At 36.0% G+C, this 19,700-nt stretch overlaps 1 protein-coding gene across 5 annotated transcripts in view; it reads left to right on the top strand.

Moving 5' to 3' along the window:
* The first annotated feature begins 1,628 nt into the window (after positions 1-1,628).
* Ptpmeg (protein tyrosine phosphatase Meg) overlaps positions 1,629-19,700 on the top strand; it is a 45,654-nt gene continuing 27,582 nt past the window's right edge. For 2 of the 5 annotated variants that reach the window (XM_075308614.1, XM_075308610.1), the window contains exons 1-3: positions 1,629-1,795; positions 2,275-2,475; positions 3,297-3,696. In XM_075308614.1, coding sequence (XP_075164729.1) covers positions 3,556-3,696 — 141 coding nt within the window. In that variant the 5' untranslated portion in view covers positions 1,629-1,795; positions 2,275-2,475; positions 3,297-3,555. The remainder of the gene's footprint in view (positions 1,796-2,274; positions 2,476-3,296; positions 3,697-19,700) is intronic. The other 3 variants (XM_075308612.1, XM_075308613.1, XM_075308611.1) reach the window with 3 other exon arrangements.

Raw genomic sequence — 19,700 nt, 5'->3', positions numbered from 1 at the left:
CCTTAAGCGCGTCCCATAATTTGACTAAGATTCTATTAGTTTACTCAACTTTTGGTTGTACCAACCATTTGTTGATTCCCATGCTGGTGGTTAGCTCAACAATTTTATACGACATAAAACCAAATTTATCGGCATTGGTTATCGTAACCAATTGAATGGTTATGGGAATTTCTATTTGATCCTGTGAACTTTTTTATGGTCGTGTTGGATATATAATGGGTAAAATAATAAAAACATTGTTCTTGTAGCAAAAAATAACTGCCTGTTCATGAAACTCAAAATCGTCCCGCGACGAATCGTTCGTCTAGAGTGAAATTAAAATAACTTTATATATAAAGGGTGATTCTTTTGAGGTTAGGATTTTCATGCATTAGTATTTGACAGATCACGTGGGATTTCAGACATGGTGTCAAAGAGAAAGATGCTCAGTATGCTTTGACATTTCATCATGAATAGACTTACGATCTGCCACAACGTCGAATTTTCAGTGAATGGGCCCTAGAAAAGTTGGCAGAAAATCCGCTTTTTTATCGACAAATTTTGTTCAGCGATGAGGCTCATTTCTGGTTGAATGGCTACGTAAATAAGCAAAATTGCAGCATTTGGAGTGAAGAGCAACCAGAAGCCGTTCAAGAACTGCCCATGCATCCCGAAAAATGCACTGTTTGGTGTGGTTTGAACGCTGGTGGAATCATTGGACCGTATTTTTTCAAAGATGCTGTTGGACGCAACGTTACGGTGAACGGCGATCGCTATCGTTCGATGCTAACAAACTTTTTGTTGCCAAAAATGGAAGAACTGAACTTGGTTGACATGTGGTTTCAACAAGATGGCGCTACATGCCACACAGCTCGCGATTCTATGGCCATTTTGAGGGAAAACTTCGGAGAACAATTCATCTCAAGAAATGGACCGGTAAGTTGGCCACCAAGATCATGCGATTTGACGCCTTTAGACTATTTTTTGTGGGGCTACGTCAAGTCTAAAGTCTACAGAAATAAGCCAGCAACTATTCCAGCTTTGGAAGACAACATTTCCGAAGAAATTCGGGCTATTCCGGCCGAAATGCTCGAAAAAGTTGCCCAAAATTGGACTTTCCGAATGGACCACCTAAGACGCAGCCGCGGCCAACATTTAAATGAAATTATCTTCAAAAAGTAAATGTCATGGACCAATCTAACGTTTCAAATAAAGAACCGATGAGATTTTGCAAATTTTATGCGTTTTTTTTTTTAAAAAAAAGTTATCAAGCTCTTAACAAATCACCCTTTATTTGCTACAAATCCTCCAACTTTGCCATGGACTCATCCTTTATGATTTACTATCGACCACCGAAACAATTGTGATTCAAACTCTAGTTCTCGAGATATCAAAGAGTGATTTTTGACGTTTCGTTCGTCTCGAGGCGAACGAACATTCCAGTAAGTTCTGTAATGATCGAATATTATAAATATTCCCTAATTGTTTGAAAAACAGTTGAATTTTAGCATTTTTCAAACGTTTGTGTTTTTTGGGATTGTATTGTAGATATTGAGTACTCATTTAACTGTAACGAGTACTCAAAAGATTAGTCAGTAACGAGTACTTGCAATCAAATACTCGTTACTTTCCCAACACTAAATTGGTAGTACATATTAATATTAGTACATGTAAAAATATTAACTCCTGTTTCAAGGGTTTTTGTTTTGTTTTACTACTTCATTTTCTCGTTTTTTACTTATCCGTCGCTCCGTAATTATCGTTCCGATTGGGCCATCAATAAGAAAGCAAAAAATACTACAATTTCTTGTTAATGGTGGGTGAAACAGAAATACCAAATCTTTAGAAAAAACTTCAAACCATATGGAGAAATAGTGCATATATTTATAAAAAAAATTCTTAAATGTCGAATGAGTTTATAAAGGTCAATAAAAATATCTAGAAAAAGTAGTTATGCTTTTTTCTTGACACACGCGATTACTCATCATTGTTATTGCATGTATATGCGCCCTTTTTTAGTGTATACTTGATTGATTCAGTGTAATTTATAAATAAATATCCTTGATACCCTTTGCCACAAAGCCACAGCAACATCTTGTCTTCCAGCTCACCACCGGCAACTATTATATTGCTTTGCATATTTTCTTTTTAAAGTGGTGTTCATATATAAGCGCCATTAGCATCATAATCTTCCATAACCCGCATATATAAGTTTTCTGGATGTCAGTTTCTTTTTCATCAAGTGTTTCTCGCCATTATTCAGCTCTACATAAATTTGTCTCATTTGTTCTTTAGGATAGCTACGCATAAAGAACTTCGAGAGTAAGATTATTAATTATAACTAAAGATTAATTTGATTTGTGGACTAGTTGCATTCGTTCCACCCCGCAAGAAGTGAGAACAATCAAATCTAATTGACAACATAATTAGATTAGAGTACACCTAGAGAAATAATTGCTGTTTTTATACTATACTATAGAGAACATATCACAAAAGGTAAGTTCTTTAATTAGTAGCTTTAAAGAATATAATAATAATAAATATTTTTTTCGTATGCTCTGAATGAATAACAAAAAAAAAAAAGATAAATATACAAATTACATAAAAATATTCCCACTAACATATTCCCTTCCTTAGCAAAAGGGAAATGCGCTAGTTTTGGTGATGAGTTGCCGGGATTTGTAAATGTCTGCCAAAATATTTTCATCTGGCTGAACTTTCATTCTATAAACAAACAAGACTAAAAAGGAGAGAAAGTATAAAACATCCTAACAGTTACATTTTACATTAACCAGCCTGTAGATCAAGGAAGATGAAATTTATCTGCGGCCGATCAGTCGTTGGCCATGTGCTATTTAACCTCAAGACATATACTAACTCAAACGAACTTCTTGTAAAGTGAACATTAAGTTGTTATATAGAAGAGAATTTTTTGAAGTACATTAAAAGTAATGTTTTGGGAACTACTTCGGATATAACCGGCCAATGAGCCATTTTCTCTGTATTTGATTTAAACTCTATGCCTCGACTCGGCCATTATTCGGATTTATGGTGTGTAGGCTATCCCTACGTAATCTGTAGTAAGGGGAAAGTGGACCCAGGGTCCAAAAAAAAGCTTAATTGCATCCTGTCTGTGGCTGGGAACATAAGTAGTTTCTTGAGCGAGGAGAATATTATCTAGCGCAACCCACGCGTTAGCTTAGAAACCTTGTCGCTCACGAACCTCTAGTTACGAGTGCTATAAATATGTTATCTGGATACACATAATTGTAGGTACAAAAGTAATCAGGTTTTTTTTCTTGTTTTTTTTTTTTCAGCAAATGGTTTAACTTGTACATTTTTTTGATTTTTGAATATGTGCTAAAAGCAAACAAATCGTCTAAGAATCCATCCAATTGAATTGTTACATATAACTATATTTGGAATATATTCGCTTATATAACATACGATACTGCCATTGTGGAGAAAGCGGTTAAAAAGTGTAGAATCGGTTTTCTTTTCCACATAAAAATACGCACAAGAGAGAATCAACATCAGTGAAGTGACCAATAGCAAATTACATGATGGCATATTGCAATGCTTGAACGTTTTCGTCTTAGTAACTTAAGTCGCCAATATCGCTTACGATCTGCAGAACTGGCTCGGGATAAGAAGCAAAAGCAGCAATGTGTTACAGTCCTATTTCTCGATGACACAACTCACACCTTTCGGATAGAGGTAAGTTTTGTTTCAATTTTGCCTTATGAATATGCATTATTACTGCCTTCAGAATGAGAGCCATTATGGAAATATGTTATAGGTTATTTCTAAGTCAAGGTATATTGTGGTTTGTTTTAATGATCACGTTAGTTCGATTGCAAATACCATATACGAAGAAAGCGTTGAGTATTATGGAAACAAATTGCTTTCAATTTTCAAGTCAGTCTATTATTAATATTGTTACGTTTTTATATTTAGGCGTTTTTAATTACCCGACAATTAAAACACAGTTCTTTTAAATAACGACAATCTACAATTTATTTACTATGACTTCACACTTTACAATTCGTTCACACTGAAGTTATTCGTTTGACGCTTTAATTAAGACTGACTCGTTAGCAGCATGCGAGCGCTTTTATATATGACGGTGTGGCAATACGAGAACATTCTGGTAGCACTACAATATTCTGGCAACGCCAGAACATTCTTAGACAATGCTAGAAGGATCTACGACCATTAAGTAATTCGTCTGGTGGCTGCCAAACACATACACACTCACATAGATATACGCTCGCATTACTACAACAACAATGACAATAGACAATGAGATGAAATGAGAAAGCAAAATAACAAAGCAAAGGGGTTGTTATTCTATGAGAGAGTAAGAACTAACATTTCGGTAAGCAAACAAAAGAACATAAAAGAAATTCAGGAAAATACTAGAAAATGAATAGATGATTCCAACAAGTGATAGCGAAATTTTATCGTTACAATTTTAAATTTTAAATTAGCGGAAACTAATTTAAATAAACTTATATCTATAATTATCAAATTCGTAACACTGCCTCCCGCTTAAGCCTGTTCGTCCCGAACAGGCACAGAACCTGTTCCGTAAGGAGCCAATCGTTCCAGATGTACAACTTTCATCTTTGATCTAGGGCTGTCGTCCTTCTGAATCCGGTATACAACATCATTGATCTTCTTGATGACTTTGTATGGGCCTTCCCACTGTGTTTGCAGTTTAGGACACAATCCTTTCTTTCGTTGCGGGTTAAATAGCAGAACCAATTCTTCTTCTTGGAAGCCCTCAGTATTTACAGCACGATCGTATCTCGCCTTCATTCTGTTGCTGACCATTTTTATTTTGTTGCGCACTGATTCGTGAACTTCACCGAAAGTGTTTGGAATGTCGTTTCTGTTTTCTTCCATGGCGAGCTCATTAGGTTTAGCGCCGAATATCAGATCTCCAGGCAACTTCAACTCAGTTCCGAATAGAATATTGGCCGGTGTTCGAGAGGTGGAATCATGAATGGCAGATCTATAGGACAGCAAAAACTTTGGTATATGCTCGTCCCAGTCCCTCTGGCCGTTGTCCACTACTTTTCGAAGATGTTCCTCCAGAGTGCGATTAAACCTTTCTACCATGCCATCGGATTGTGGATGTAATGGTGTAGTCCTCGTTTTCTTGATACCAAGGGATTCACACATCTCTTTGAATATGGCCGATTCAAAATTTCTTCCCTGGTCTGAGTGAATCTCGGACGGCACACCGTAGCGACATATCCAGTTTTTGTTGACAACATCCACAATCGTTTTTGCCTCTTGGTTTGGAATTGCATACACCTCCGGCCATTTGCTGAAGTAATCCATGACCACAAGGACATAACGGTTTCCAGAATCACTTACTGGGAAAGGGCCTGCCACGTCCATTGCTATTCTTTCAAACGGGGCTCCTGGTCTATATTCTTGCATAGGACCTCGACTTTTCCTTGTTGGACCTTTCGCCTTCATGCACTTCTCGCAATTGGCTACCCATTCAGCAATTGATTTCTGGCATCCAACCCAGTAGAATCGTTGCTTCACTTTATCGGCGGTTTTGGTTATTCCCAGATGACCTCCACTGGGACCATTATGGAACTCCGCCAAAACGTCTCTTATTTTGGAATCTGGAACGATGATCAAATTTCGGCTGCTCTTGCCATCTTCGCTTTCCCATTTACGTTGCAGGGATCCATTGACTAGAACTAAACTATCCCATTGAGCCCAGTATGATTTCAAAAGTGGACTTTCGGCTGCGATGTCTTTCTTACTGGGCTTCTTGTTCTCTTCCTTTGCCGAAATAATTTTGTCCAAAATGGGATCTTTACGCTGTTCTGTTGGCCAGTCCACTCCAGATTCGATGTGTAACAGCCGAATATCAACAATCTCCTCCTTGTGTTCAGCTTTCGAGCAGTGCTTGCATTCTATACTGCAAGGTCGACGTGACAAGGCGTCAGCGTTACCGTGTTTTCCACCTTTTCTATGCTCGATACTGAAATCATAGCTTTGGAGCCTCTCGATCCAACGTGCCAGTTGAGCTTCCGGATTCTTGAATTGGAGCAACCATCGTAGAGCTGAGTGATCAGTCCTGAGCAAGAAGTGTTGTCCATACAAATATTTATGATAATGTTTTACACTCTCTATGACGGCTAGCAGCTCTCGTCGCGTTACACAGTAGTTCTTTTCGGGGTTGGACAACGTTCGGCTGAAATATCCGATGACCTTCTCCTTGCCGTCTATCTGTTGGGATAGCACACCTCCAATACCATGCGCGCTAGCATCTGTATCCAAAACAAATTTTTCGCCCGGAATAGGATACGCTAGAACAGGAGCTGAACATAAAAGTTCTATTAAATGTTGGAATGAATCCTCCTGTTCGTCGCTCCACTGGAACTTCTGACCTTTTTGCGTCAATTTATGGAGACTAGCGGCGATGCTGGCGAAGTTTGGGACGAATCGTCGGTAATATGTACATAACCCAAGGAAACTTCTTAATTCGTGGAGATTTCGTGGTCGTGGCCAATCTCTGACAGCTTGGATTTTGTCTCCATCGGTGGATATGCCCTCTGCAGTCACATGATGACCCAGGTATTTAACTTCCCGCTGGAAAAGGGAGCATTTCTTTGCGTTAAGGCGTAGACCAGCGGCTGACAATTGCTGGATAACGTCTTTCAAGTTCTTAAGGTGCTCGTCAAACGTTTTGCCCATCACTATGATGTCGTCCAAGTATATCAAGCACGACTTCCAGTGCAACCCCTTCAGTACCCGCTCCATCAATCTTTCGAAGGTAGCCGGAGCGTTGCAGAGCCCGAATGGCATTACATTGAATTGCCAGAGACCGCCATTAACGCCAAAAGCCGTCTTTTCCTTGTCTTTCTCGGCGATCTCTACTTGCCAATATCCACTCTGCAAATCAAGCGTAGAAAACCATGTTGTTCCTGCTAGTGTGTCCAACGTGTCATCAATGCGTGGAAGCGGATAACTGTCCTTTTTGGTGACATCGTTCAGTTTTCTATAGTCCACGCAGAATCGGGTACTTCCATCTTTCTTTTTGACCAGCACAACTGGGGAACACCAAGGACTTGATGATGGCTCGATCACTCCACTCTCCGCCATTTCCTTTATGAGCTTTTGAACTTCGTCTCTTTTTGCCAGGGGAACACTTCGTGGTGCCTGTTTTATGGGCCTTTCTTCTGCGGTTTTAATTTCATGTTTCACTACAGATGTTCTTCCTTGATTTCCCTTTTCAGAAGCAAAAGCAGAGGCGTTTTTCCACAACAATTGCTTGGCTTTATTTCTCTCTGACGGCGATAGATGACGTGTCCAAGCCTCGAAATACCCTTCTAGATGTTTTCTCACTGCTACATGTGTCTTTGATGAGTTGCCTTCCAAATTGACTATTGCCTCGGCTGGTGTACATTTTCCAATATCAGAAAATTTTACAATTTGCTCATGATTGTCAGACAAGTTCAAGACACGAACTGGTATTAGTCTCTCTTCGTTCGTTGTTACCAGGGCATTTGATATCAAGATGTTGTTGCTTTTGTTTTCTGCTGGTTCAACAACCCACAATTGGCCGACTTCACAATCTCCATCCATAGAAACCCATATAATTGCTTCGGCATTCGGTGGTATAGACTCTGACTGGCTCGTTGTCAAACGTCTGACAGGTGTATTCTCGTCGTATCCCACGTTTACCGTTATTTCGGCATCGCACCATGTCATTACACGACGCTTCATATCCAAATTGAGACCAAAAGCAATCATGAAATCCGCTCCAATTATAACTTCGTCTACTATATCGGCCACAATGAAATCATAAGTAACGGATTTGTTAGCAATAGTTAATTTTACGGTGACCTTTCCATATACGGTTGCGGGTTCCCCTGTAGCCGTGCGTAGCTTGACTCCAATCAGTGGTGTAACTTTTCCTTTTACTAAATCAGATCTAATGATAGACTTTGATGCACCAGTATCCAACGTCAAAGTACGCTTGTCGCCATTAATAACACCCGCAATAGTTAAATTGTTATTTTTCTGTTGAACTATTGCTATGGAGATGGTGGGGCCATCGTCTGTGGGAGCCAGCTCTTGCCCCGCTGAACTAGCTCGATTTAGTTCAAAGATGACTCACTTGACTGTGGGGTCACCTTCTTATGGCTATTGTTTAATGGAGATGGTGATGTGGACCTTGACCGTTTGCGTCGTGCTTTGCATTCTCGAGCTAGATGTCCCGGCTTATCACAGTTATAGCATTTGATCCGGGATTTATTTGCCTCTTGCTTCATTTCTTGCATTGCCTGCTTCATGGCCTCTTTCATCGACTCAATAACGGACTTTGATTCATCACACTCTGTCTCTACTTTACGTACCTTGTGAATTTGAGGCCGCGCTAGCAATCTCGCAGTCTCCTGTGCAAGTGCGAATGTTACTGTTTCAGCGAATGTAGCCTTTTGTGACGCATATGTTGCACATTTTATATCTGGGTCTCGAATTCCATTGACGAAGGTTTCAATCTTGATGCGGTCCACAAGAGGATGACTCTCACCTGGGTATGTCAAAAGCACTAGCCGCTCAACTTCTGTTGCGAAATCTTGTAGGGTTTCATTCGATTTCTGGATTCTTCCTCTCAATTCCATTCTGAAGATGTCCTGCTTGTGCTCTCCACCATACTTGCGTTGAAGTGCCGCTATTACTTCATTATAGTTATTTCTAGAAGCAGCGGGAATGCTTTGTATCACATCAGCAGCATTGCCCTTTAATGCCAATAGAAGTTCAATTGCTTTATCATCGTCATTCCACAAATTTCTACAAGCAACCATTTCGAATTGGAATTTGAAGACATCAAATGACGTTGAGCCATCGAAAACAGGAGTTTTGATTTTTGAGCCCTCGATGACGCGCACTGGACCACCTTTAATTTCCAGCTCTGACACTTTTTTCTCGATGTGCAGAAACTTCTCATCATGAACCATAATTTTCTCATCCACGGAAAGAACTTTCTTATCCAATTCCACAATTTGATTTTCTATATGGTCCACACGTTTCTCCATGCCTTCAGAAATTTGTTGTAATTTTTCGTTGACCATTCTAGAATTTTCGTCGAATTTTTCTTCCATTTTTCTAGAATTTGCTTCCATCATTTTGCTCAAAACATTGAGCATTGATGTGTAATCCACAACACTCGAAGCCACAGATGGAGTTTCTACACTGCTTGTATTGACGAGTATTGATTCATCAATGTCTTCCTTATAATCAAACTCATGCGTCGCCATGTCCATATTACGCCGTTCAAACTCTTCCAGTAGACGCTTTTGAAGCTGGGCCTTATTGCCTGTTGTCGGCAGCTCCAGTTTGCTCAATTCCTTTTTTAAGTCTTCCACACGAAGCTCATTAAACTTCATTGTAGATTTTTTTTTCGTTATTTCACTTCCGACACCAATTGTTACGTTTTTATATTTAGGCGTTTTTAATTACCCGACAATTAAAACACAGTTCTTTTAAATAACGACAATCTACAATTTATTTACTATGACTTCACACTTTACAATTCGTTCACACTGAAGTTATTCGTTTGACGCTTTAATTAAGACTGACTCGTTAGCAGCATGCGAGCGCTTTTATATATGACGGTGTGGCAATACGAGAACATTCTGGTAGCACCACAATATTCTGGCAACGCCAGAACATTCTAATTCGTCTGGTGGCTGCCAAACACATACACACTCACATAGATATACGCTCGCATTACTACAACAACAATGACAATAGACAATGAGATGAAATGAGAAAGCAAAATAACAAAGCAAAGGGGTTGTTATTCTATGAGAGAGTAAGAACTAACATTTCGGTAAGCAAACAAAAGAACATAAAAGAAATTCAGGAAAATACTAGAAAATGAATAGATGATTCCAACAAGTGATAGCGAAATTTTATCGTTACAATTTTAAATTTTAAATTAGCGGAAACTAATTTAAATAAACTTATATCTATAATTATCAAATTCGTAACAATATATATGGTTTATTTTAGGACAATATCGATTTTGACCTTGTAATTGTTTAGAAATCCAACAGAGCATGAACTAATTTATTTGTTTTTATTGAACATACAGTGCTGTTCAAAACATCTGCAACTAGCCCTACCATGAACTTAATCTAGGTATATCTCCCATAATAATAACTTTATTGTTGCGCTTCCACATAATAATCGTTATAGAGTGGTATTTCCAAATTGGGACAGTGAATGGGCTGTTATTAAAAATTGATATTTTACGAAAAGTAAAGAATCGTATGATTCGACCTGTTCAAAACATTTGCAACTATCTAGCACCCTATAATAGTTTCTTCTTTAAGGGCATTATTTTTTGCATTTTTTACTTGAAATAGTTATAAGGACCTATAAGAAGATGGATTAAACGTACAAAAATGGCATTGTACGAATATCGTTAAGTTTATTGCACAGGCATTTGTGCCCTATTTTTTGAATAATTCGAAAAAAATGACCGGAAATAAGCATAATCAATATAATAAAAATCAAAATATCGATGATTTTGAAGTTGCGGTATCACAAAAAAGAATTTCGGAAGAGTACAATATACAAAAACCAACTGCGTCTCGAGTTATAAAAAGCGGATGCACCAAAACTGTACACTGGGGTAGAAGAAAACCTAAGACTACGCCAAAAGATCATATAATTAAAGGAACTATGCAACAATTCAATCAAATATCATCTAAAGAAGTCAAAAACTAAATTCAACTGGGTATATCTACCAGAACGATCAGAGGTGGAGCATTTATTTCAAAGAAAAGTAGGTTAGCGCGCCTTCAATTTTCACAAAAATACCTTAAATGGCCTCAGGATATGTGCTATATTTTCCTACGGCACAAAATTTAACTTGCATGGATCGGATGGTAGAAATTTAGTACGAAGGCTGCAAGGAAAGTCTTAATCCAAGATATGCAAAAAGTTACGTCAATCATGGTGGGGCCAATATTATGGTCTGGGGGTATTTTTCTGGACAAGTTATTGGTCCGATTTATAGAGTCGAGGGTATTATGCTGTCGGAAGTCTACAAAAACATTTTGACCCATGTAATATTGCCGTAAGCATTCCGGGAAATGCCGTCTGCATGGATTATTCAGCGCGATCATGACACTAGAACACGTGTAACGTGGTAAAACAATGGATTTCCGATGAAAAATTGCGGATGCTTGACTAGCTTGTCCAGTCGCCTAAAGTAAAAGTCATAAAACAACATTTGGAAAGATGTAAAACTAAAAATTAGTACGAAATTTTTGCAAAAGGCTTACGAAATCTATTTGAAACTGAACCATAGGATATCATTGACCATTTAATTCTAACCAATGACAAAAAGTTGCGCAGAGGTAATCAAACGGCATGGCTTTAGTATCAACTATTAACATTTATCGTTAAAAGTTACAAAAACATTAATTATTTTTAAATATGTGTGACACTTAATATTAGTTGCAAATGTTTTGATCAGGCGAAAACTGTAATTAAAAAAATATAAATTATCAAAAAATCTTTATCGTTATTTTCGTTATTTCCTTGAATCTTTAAAATTGACTAATAAGCAACAACATTGCATTAAAATTTGTTTTTTAATATTTTTATTTTCATTATAATTACGGTTTGTTTTCAATAGGGAATGTGGTTGCAAATGTTTTGAACAGCACTGTATATATCATACAACAATATCTAACATCAATGATAATAAATTCTATTCTAATTAATAATAAATACTTATAAACATAGTCAATTAAAAATTTAGTTGATTCAACAAATTTTTAATTGAAACAAAAATCAATCAGAAAATAATTTGTATCAATTAATTTTTTAATTGGATCAATTAAATGTTTAATTGACTGTGGTGACTGATACTATTATTTCTGTGATTAAAGACATTTCTATTAAAAATTAATTGGATAAATTAATTTTTAATAGAAATCAAAAAATATTTTTTTCTTTGTAATAAAAAAAATTATAAAATTTAGTGGTTCCCCAACCATAAAAACGAAATAAAATATGATAAACAACCGTTAATTATAAAACTGATAATTACGATGTCCAGATCAGATAGTGGCAATCATACATTATTAAGACCGTTTGTAATAATTCTATATAATGATTATAATAATATATAAACGGCCGTGCGTCACATGGATCTGTATATCTCACGGATATTGTGAATGACTTATAGTAAACCTATGCATTGGAATAATTATAAAAATGATACATTTTTATGATGAAATACATTAGTACTATGTGAGAAAATACGTAGGTCAAATGGCAGAAAATTCCAACACCTGGTAATCGTGAGGGCAAATGATCTCATAAACATAGAATTATGAATGAGTGGTACGCAAATCTGCGGATTACGTGTTGACCTAACAAAAGTCCTGCACAGTTCGTGAGGTCTACCATCCCTGACTTTTATAAAAGGTATATAGCACACGATATTTCACAAAGTCCTCAAATCTACATTCCAAGTAGTTCTTCACATGACGAGAAATGTGTTTACGCATTATTCATAAAACGGACAATGGAATTCACAAGTCTTTTTAGAGATCATATACACTTCGAGACCATACATCACCTGAGACATCAGTTTAAAATTAAGAGAAGGATCAAGACCAGAATCACACGAAGATATTTATGTCTGTCCACAAACTGAATATTCTTTCCTCCTAATGAAACATTTAAATCGGGAAACCTATTATTCGAAGAGCCAAACATAAGCAGATTTCGATGAGTTTATGGATAGAAAATTGTCATTAGTCCATGACAAGACAAAACGTAAAGTTCTATTTACATTTTCCTCCAATAAAACTGGGACAGAACGATCACCACTAAAAACACGAAAAACTGGGGCAGAACGATCACCACTAAAAACACGAAAAACATCATAACAGTCTTTGGAGCCCATCTACATACAAAACAATGAAACCCTGAGGAACCCCAGAGTGAAGTTCGCACATGGACGACGATAATCCATTGGACGTAGCAAATTGAGTTCTATCCTTTAAAAACGTAAAAAATCATACATGCAAATATGGAAAACTTAAAATGGTTAATAAGTGTGAATATCATACGCCCATAATTTGCCGAATTGAATGTATAAGAAAAATCAACAGAAATCAGAGTGCACAACGTATTCACATTAATTTTTTAACGATTAGCACCAGTCCGAAGAAACAAAGTTGTCGTATTGTACCCCTGTCCTCTTCAACACAGGTACAAAAGATAGCAGGTCATCAAGGAGATTACATAGAAAAGTACATTTGGAATCAACATCAAAAGAATGATACACTAGAGAAAAATCGCATTCCGCAAGATATAAGCTCATACCTTACCAGTCCACACGATATTCAACAGAACGACGCAAAAATAAGTTAGTTTCATAAATTCTGCGCAACGGACATAAAACGGAGCCCTGAGCCACACCCGAATAAAGTGGCAGAGCACCGTTGAAAGCAACAAATTGTGTCGTATTACATAGATAGGAATATACAAGCTAGCAAAGGGAGAACTCATCGTTGAGTTTGGCAACCAGTCGCAAATGACTAATAGCTTTGAATGCCTTGGATAGATCTAGTGACATACACACAAAAACAAAAATAACATTTTTCTGATTCAATCACGAAATTAATGGAACCATTTAATTGTTTAATTGAAATGTCTTCAATCACGAAAATGTAGTATCAATCATAGTTTTAATTGGGCAAAGAAAATATTTGATTAAAAAATTAATTGGTTTGACTTGAAAATTTCAATTAATTTTTTAATAGATTCAAATAAAGATTTAATTGTGATGTTGATTGCAAAAATCAATTAATTCAAATCAAAATTTAATTGATGTTGTTTGCAAAAATCACACATAAAAAAATTTCACGAACATTTTTCCAATTAAAATCTTAATCGAGTTTTAAAATGTTGGGATACCCCAATAAATTGTCACCAATTGTAAACACCATATGGCAACACTGGTGTGAGGATAGAAGACTGTCAACGATGATTCCTTTTTAGTGGTTCTTCTATAATATCCAACTAGAAAAAAAGACGTATTTTAATCCTCTGTATTACAAAGATTAGTGATTAAATATTAAAACACGGCATAGCCTTAAACCCATATTTCTAAAGCTGTTTTATTATTTCTGATCGGCAGTCACAATCGAAACAGCTGGCGACGAGGAAAATCGAGAAAAGTCAAACTGGATAAATAATTGATTTTTTTGTAAGTCATTCAAAATGGCGACAATAAATGAAACAGTGGCCGATCTTCTTAAAAAACAGCAAGAAACCATCGAGAAACAACAACAATTGATGGAACGTTTGGTGGCACTACAAAATAATACAGCCAATGATGAATTTTTAGCGATACCCAAATCAAATACATCTGGTTCAGAAGTCTTGATGGATATATTGGCTAAGAACATTCGGGAATTTGTCTATGATCCAGGGGATAATCAGATTTTTGAATTGTGGTTTGAGCGATATGAGGACATCTTTGTAGTGGAAGGTTAGACGAGGCAGCGAAGGTGCGGTTGTTGTTAAGGAAGGTCAGCGCAGCGGTTTTCGACAAATATAGGGATTATTTATTGCCCAAACACCCTCGTGACATTTCTTTTGCCACAACCATCGAAATTTTAAAGAAATTGTTTGGAAAAAAGGAATCTCAATTCTCTTTGCGCGTCAAGTGCATGCAATATCAAAATGGCGACGACGAAGATATTGTCACTTATGCCGCAAATGTGAATAAGAAATGTGAACAATTTGCTTTAAGAAAATGTTCGATAGATAATTTCAAATGCCTCATGTTCGTAAATGGCTTGGGGAATAAACATCAAGAGGTTAAAGCGAGACTCTTAGCAATGTTGGATGCTGAAACCGAGCAGAACCCTCTGACAATAGATCACTTAGTTGCTGAAATAGAAAGACTAAAGTGTTTGAAAAACGATGTTGCGTTGGGCGAACACGAACAAATTCATGCTGTTCAAACAAATAAGCAGTATCATTACAACACAAACAAAAACTGGATGGAAGAACCAAAACGTCCATGTTGGCAATGCGGCAGCATGCACTTTGTTGTTGATTGCCATTATACAAATCATAAGTGTCGGCAATGTGGTAAAATGGGTCACAAGGAGGGGTACTGCTCATGTTTTCAAAATAAACCACCAAAACGCAATATTGAAGGTCCTAGCTCGGAAAAGAAAAATAAAAATAGGCGAACCAACATCAATGGGGGTTATTCCACAAATGTTAATTCTAATAACAGGCGGTTTGTATCAATGTTGGTCAATGGTATCGACATAAAACTTCAACATGATACAGGCTCTGACCTAACAATAATATCCAAAGCGACTTGGGTGAAAATTGGTAAACCTGCTCTGCGACCATCTCGACGCAAGCCGACAGATGCTTCGGCAAACCAAATTAAAATAATGGGTGAATTCAGCGCTGATGTTAAATTGAACAACAAAAACAAAACATGCACAATAGCAGTTTCACCTATATCTACCCTAAATCTACTGGGGTCTGACTTATTAGAAACTTTCCAAATGTGGGACATACCGATAAATAGCTACACATCATGCAATAAAATCAGTAGTACTATATCGGAAACAACAATTAGACAAATGTTCCCAACAGTATTTCGGAATGGAATTGGACACTGTAAAACTGTTAAGGTAAAATTACAATTAAAAGCTGATTCTACTCCAGTGTTCAGACCGAAGAGGCAAGTTGCATATGCCGTAAAAGAGCCGTTGGAAAATGAACTAAATCGGTTGGAAAGGGAAGGGATTATTTCCCCGATAACTTTTTCAGAATGGGCTGCCCCTATAGTGGTCGTGAAAAAAGCATCAGGCGGTATTAGAATTTGTGGCGACTACTCCACCGGGCTTAATGATCAGTTGGAGCAACATAACTTCCCATTGCCAGTATCGGATGATATTTTTATTAACTTCAACAAGTGTTCATTTTTCACAACTATTGACCTGAACAATGCATACATGCAGATTGAAGTAGATGAAAGCACAAAGAAGCTATTAGTGATTAACACTCACAGAGGGCTATACACTTTCAATCGGCTTGCTCAAGGGGTGAAGTCGGCTCCAGGTGCATTCCAGGAAGCAATTGAATCCATATTAGCTGGCATAGCGGGAGCGTTTCCTTATTTGGACGATGTTATTGTGGCAACTCAAACAAGAGAAGAAAATGTTAAAGTTGTAGAACAGGTAATGAGAAGATTTGTAGCTCACAACATTACCGTAAATTTTGAAAAATGCAAATTTTTTGCAACGTCGTGCACATATTTGGGTTTTCATGTGGATAAAAAGGGGATTCGTCCAGATAAAAACAAAATAAAAAACATACTAGATATGCCACCCCCTAAGGATATCGGAGAATTACGCGCATTTTTGAGGGCCATAAACTATTATGGGAAATTCTTACCTCAAATGAGGAAATTGCGAGATCCTTTGGATCACTTATTAAAGAAAGAAGTTAAATGGTCATGGAGTTCGAAATGTCAAAATAGTGTTCAAAAGTTTAAAGATCTGCTTTCTTCAGATTTATTATTAACGCATTTTGATCCACGATTGCCAATAAAAGTGGCTGCCGACGCTTCTAATGTTGGGCTAGGAGCATATATATGCCACGTATACCCCGATGGTAGCGAAAAAGCAATCTAGCACTGTTCGAGATCTATAACAGCAGCTGAGAAAAACTATGCACAAATAGAAAAAGAGGCGTTAGCTTTAGTTTTTGCGGTGGTAAAATTTCATAAATTTTTATATGGAAGAAAATTTATACTACAAACGGACCATAAGCCGTTGTTGGCAATATTTGGTAATAAGAAGGGAATTCCTGCGCACCCCGCAAATCGCCTTCAGCGCTGGGCGCTAATTTTAATGTCATATGATTTTAAATTACAATACATTTCCACCAATAACTTTGGGGCTGCAGACGTTTTATCACGGTTAATCAATAATACTACAAAATCTGATGAAGATACTGTCATCGCTTGTGTACAATTAGAAAACGAGGTAAAACAAGTGGTTGATGACGTGGCTAAACATTTACCAATAACATTTGATATGGTCAAAGCGGCCACAGCGAAAGATTCTAAGATGGAGGAAATCAAGCAATACATAAAAGGCGGCAAGTGGCCAATTGACAGATCAGATGATCAAAAATGTTTTTTTGCAAGGAAAGATGAATTATGTATTATAAACGACGTGATAATGTACACACAAAAAATTATCACCAAATTTTTTTCAATTAAACATTTAACTGAATTTGGAAACGGATTCAATTAATATGTTAATTGATTCAATTAATTATTTAATCAAATCCGAATAAAAACCAATTAAAAAAATGATTGATATTTGTTACGTTTCCAATTAAAATATTAATTGATTCAATCAATTTGTTAATCAATTCGGAAATAATTTTCAATTACAAACGTGATTGAAAAATTTTCCGTTTCCAATTACACATGTGATTGATCCAATCACCTTTGTGATTGAAATTGAATAATTTTGAGCAATGGAAAGAGCGAAAGAGCGAAAAGAGAACAAGAGAATGGGTATTAATAAAAAAATGTGTGATGGAGAGATCAGTCTGTGGAAGTAACTCGTAACGAACGGTTGGGTTTTTGTTTTTCGCGTAAATTGAAAAACATGATTGGCGACATTCTGTCTGCTGCATTCAAAATGTGTGCATAAATATTTTCAACGCAACAACAAATCATAGCAAAGGGTTGAAATAAATAAAGTGTGCAACAACAAATGGTCACGTGGTAAACGTTTGAAAAAATATATGAGAGAACGCGAGAACGCATTAGAAATTACCTGTGTTTGTGTTTTGTGGTATTGTAAAAATGGAAAACAATCTACGTTTATTGGAAGGTAAGACATTGTGAAATGTGAATACCGTTTTCTATTGAAGCCTGTTTACATTAAACAAACTAAAATAATATATTTTTTATTCATTTATTTTAGTGAGCAATTTTATTTCGTGCAATTGGTCAATCAATCAACTCCATCATTTTATCAAATATATAAGAATATACGAATATGTTAGCAATCAAAAGGTGGGTACCATATTGATCTTTTAAAATTATAATTTTTTCACTCCTAGTTTTCTTAAAACCAAGAGCGGTATGGGTTTGTTGGGTCTTGAAGTTGCGAAGTAGCGTTTGCATTAAATTGTATTTTTGTTTTACCTGCCTTTTTCAGTTTGAACCCAAGTAGAGAGCAGTATATCTGATATATAAACTAATGAGCTGAATTATGTAATGGTAAAAAAGTTCTTTCTTTTGAATTTAAAAATATGAAAAATATCCGAAAATAATAAAAAAATATGTATTTTCCATTTATATTTTTTTCTATTTCCAGAATTTGCAAAGTATTGGTTCAAGTTTTAATAGACGATTTCAATGTGTGGAAATTTTGGAAAGGAATTGTACTAAAATTAATTAATTATTACCGAGCTCCTTAATACACCTTTTTATGCTAGAAGACTACAACTGCAAAAGAAGATTATAAATCTGCAACCTGGAACTAAGAATTTAACTTGATATTCTATGCAGGTAAGTTTTAGCAAAATTAACTTTTAATTGAACAAAATTAAATTCGAATTATACTGTTTACTTTCAGAAAAACTAATTTAGCTTACAGGCTAAATTAAATTTATTGGAAATCTAGGCGCATTTACATATTAGAAGGAACATGCTGACATGGTTATTATGATAAGGAAAATAATGATTTATATAGTCTATTTTTTTCACCCTATAGTTGTTATTGATAGTAATTGTATGTGTAAGTTATGTTAGAACAAAACACAAATGACAAGAACCAAATTTATTTGTCTATTGCATAATTCAAAAAATAATAAAATATTAAATATATTTTATAAGGAACACATATTTTCTTTTATTTCAAATAAAACTAAATATGATTTTGGGGGCGCAATAAATAAATTTTTTGATTGAAATTTATAGCCAATTTCAATTAATTATTTAATTGAATGAATCAAATAGTTGATTGATTTTTGTCGCGAAATTGATTAAAATTTTAATTGATTCAATTAAAACTGTGATTGAATTTTATGTTAAAAATCAATCACGTTTTTAATTGATTCAATCACACAATTAATTGATTCCGTTACAAAAGTCAATTAAATTTTTAATTGAAAATCGTGTTGGTTTTCAATCAAAATGGGTGATTGATACTATCATTTTCGTGATTGAAGACATTTCAATTAAAAAAATGATTGAATCCGCGATTTTCGTGATTGAAATCAAAAAAATTTTTTTTGTGTGTACGGTGATCGAATTGTCATCCCTAAATGTTTCCGTAAACGTATTCTGAAGGAACTTCATAAAGGTCATGATGGCATAGAAAGAACCAAAGCACTAGCCCGAAGTTACGTTTACTGGCCAAATATAGATGATGATATTAAACTATTGGTCCAGTCATGTGATAAATGTGCATCTGTTGCAAAGACATTACCAAAAACGACATTATCATCTTGGCCACAAGCCTCTTAACCTATGGAGAGAATACATATCGACATAGCAGGTCCATTGCATGATATGTATTACTTTGTCATTGTCGACTCGTTCTCAAAGTGGCCACAAATATATGAACTGAAATCAATATCTACTTTGATGA

This window comes from Haematobia irritans, chromosome 4 (genome assembly GCF_050003625.1).
Source record: "Haematobia irritans isolate KBUSLIRL chromosome 4, ASM5000362v1, whole genome shotgun sequence".
In the NCBI taxonomy this organism is placed as follows: Eukaryota; Metazoa; Arthropoda; class Insecta; order Diptera; family Muscidae; genus Haematobia; species Haematobia irritans.
The sequence above is the reverse complement of the archived record's forward strand: the minus strand, read 5'-3'. Positions and strand labels throughout refer to the sequence as shown.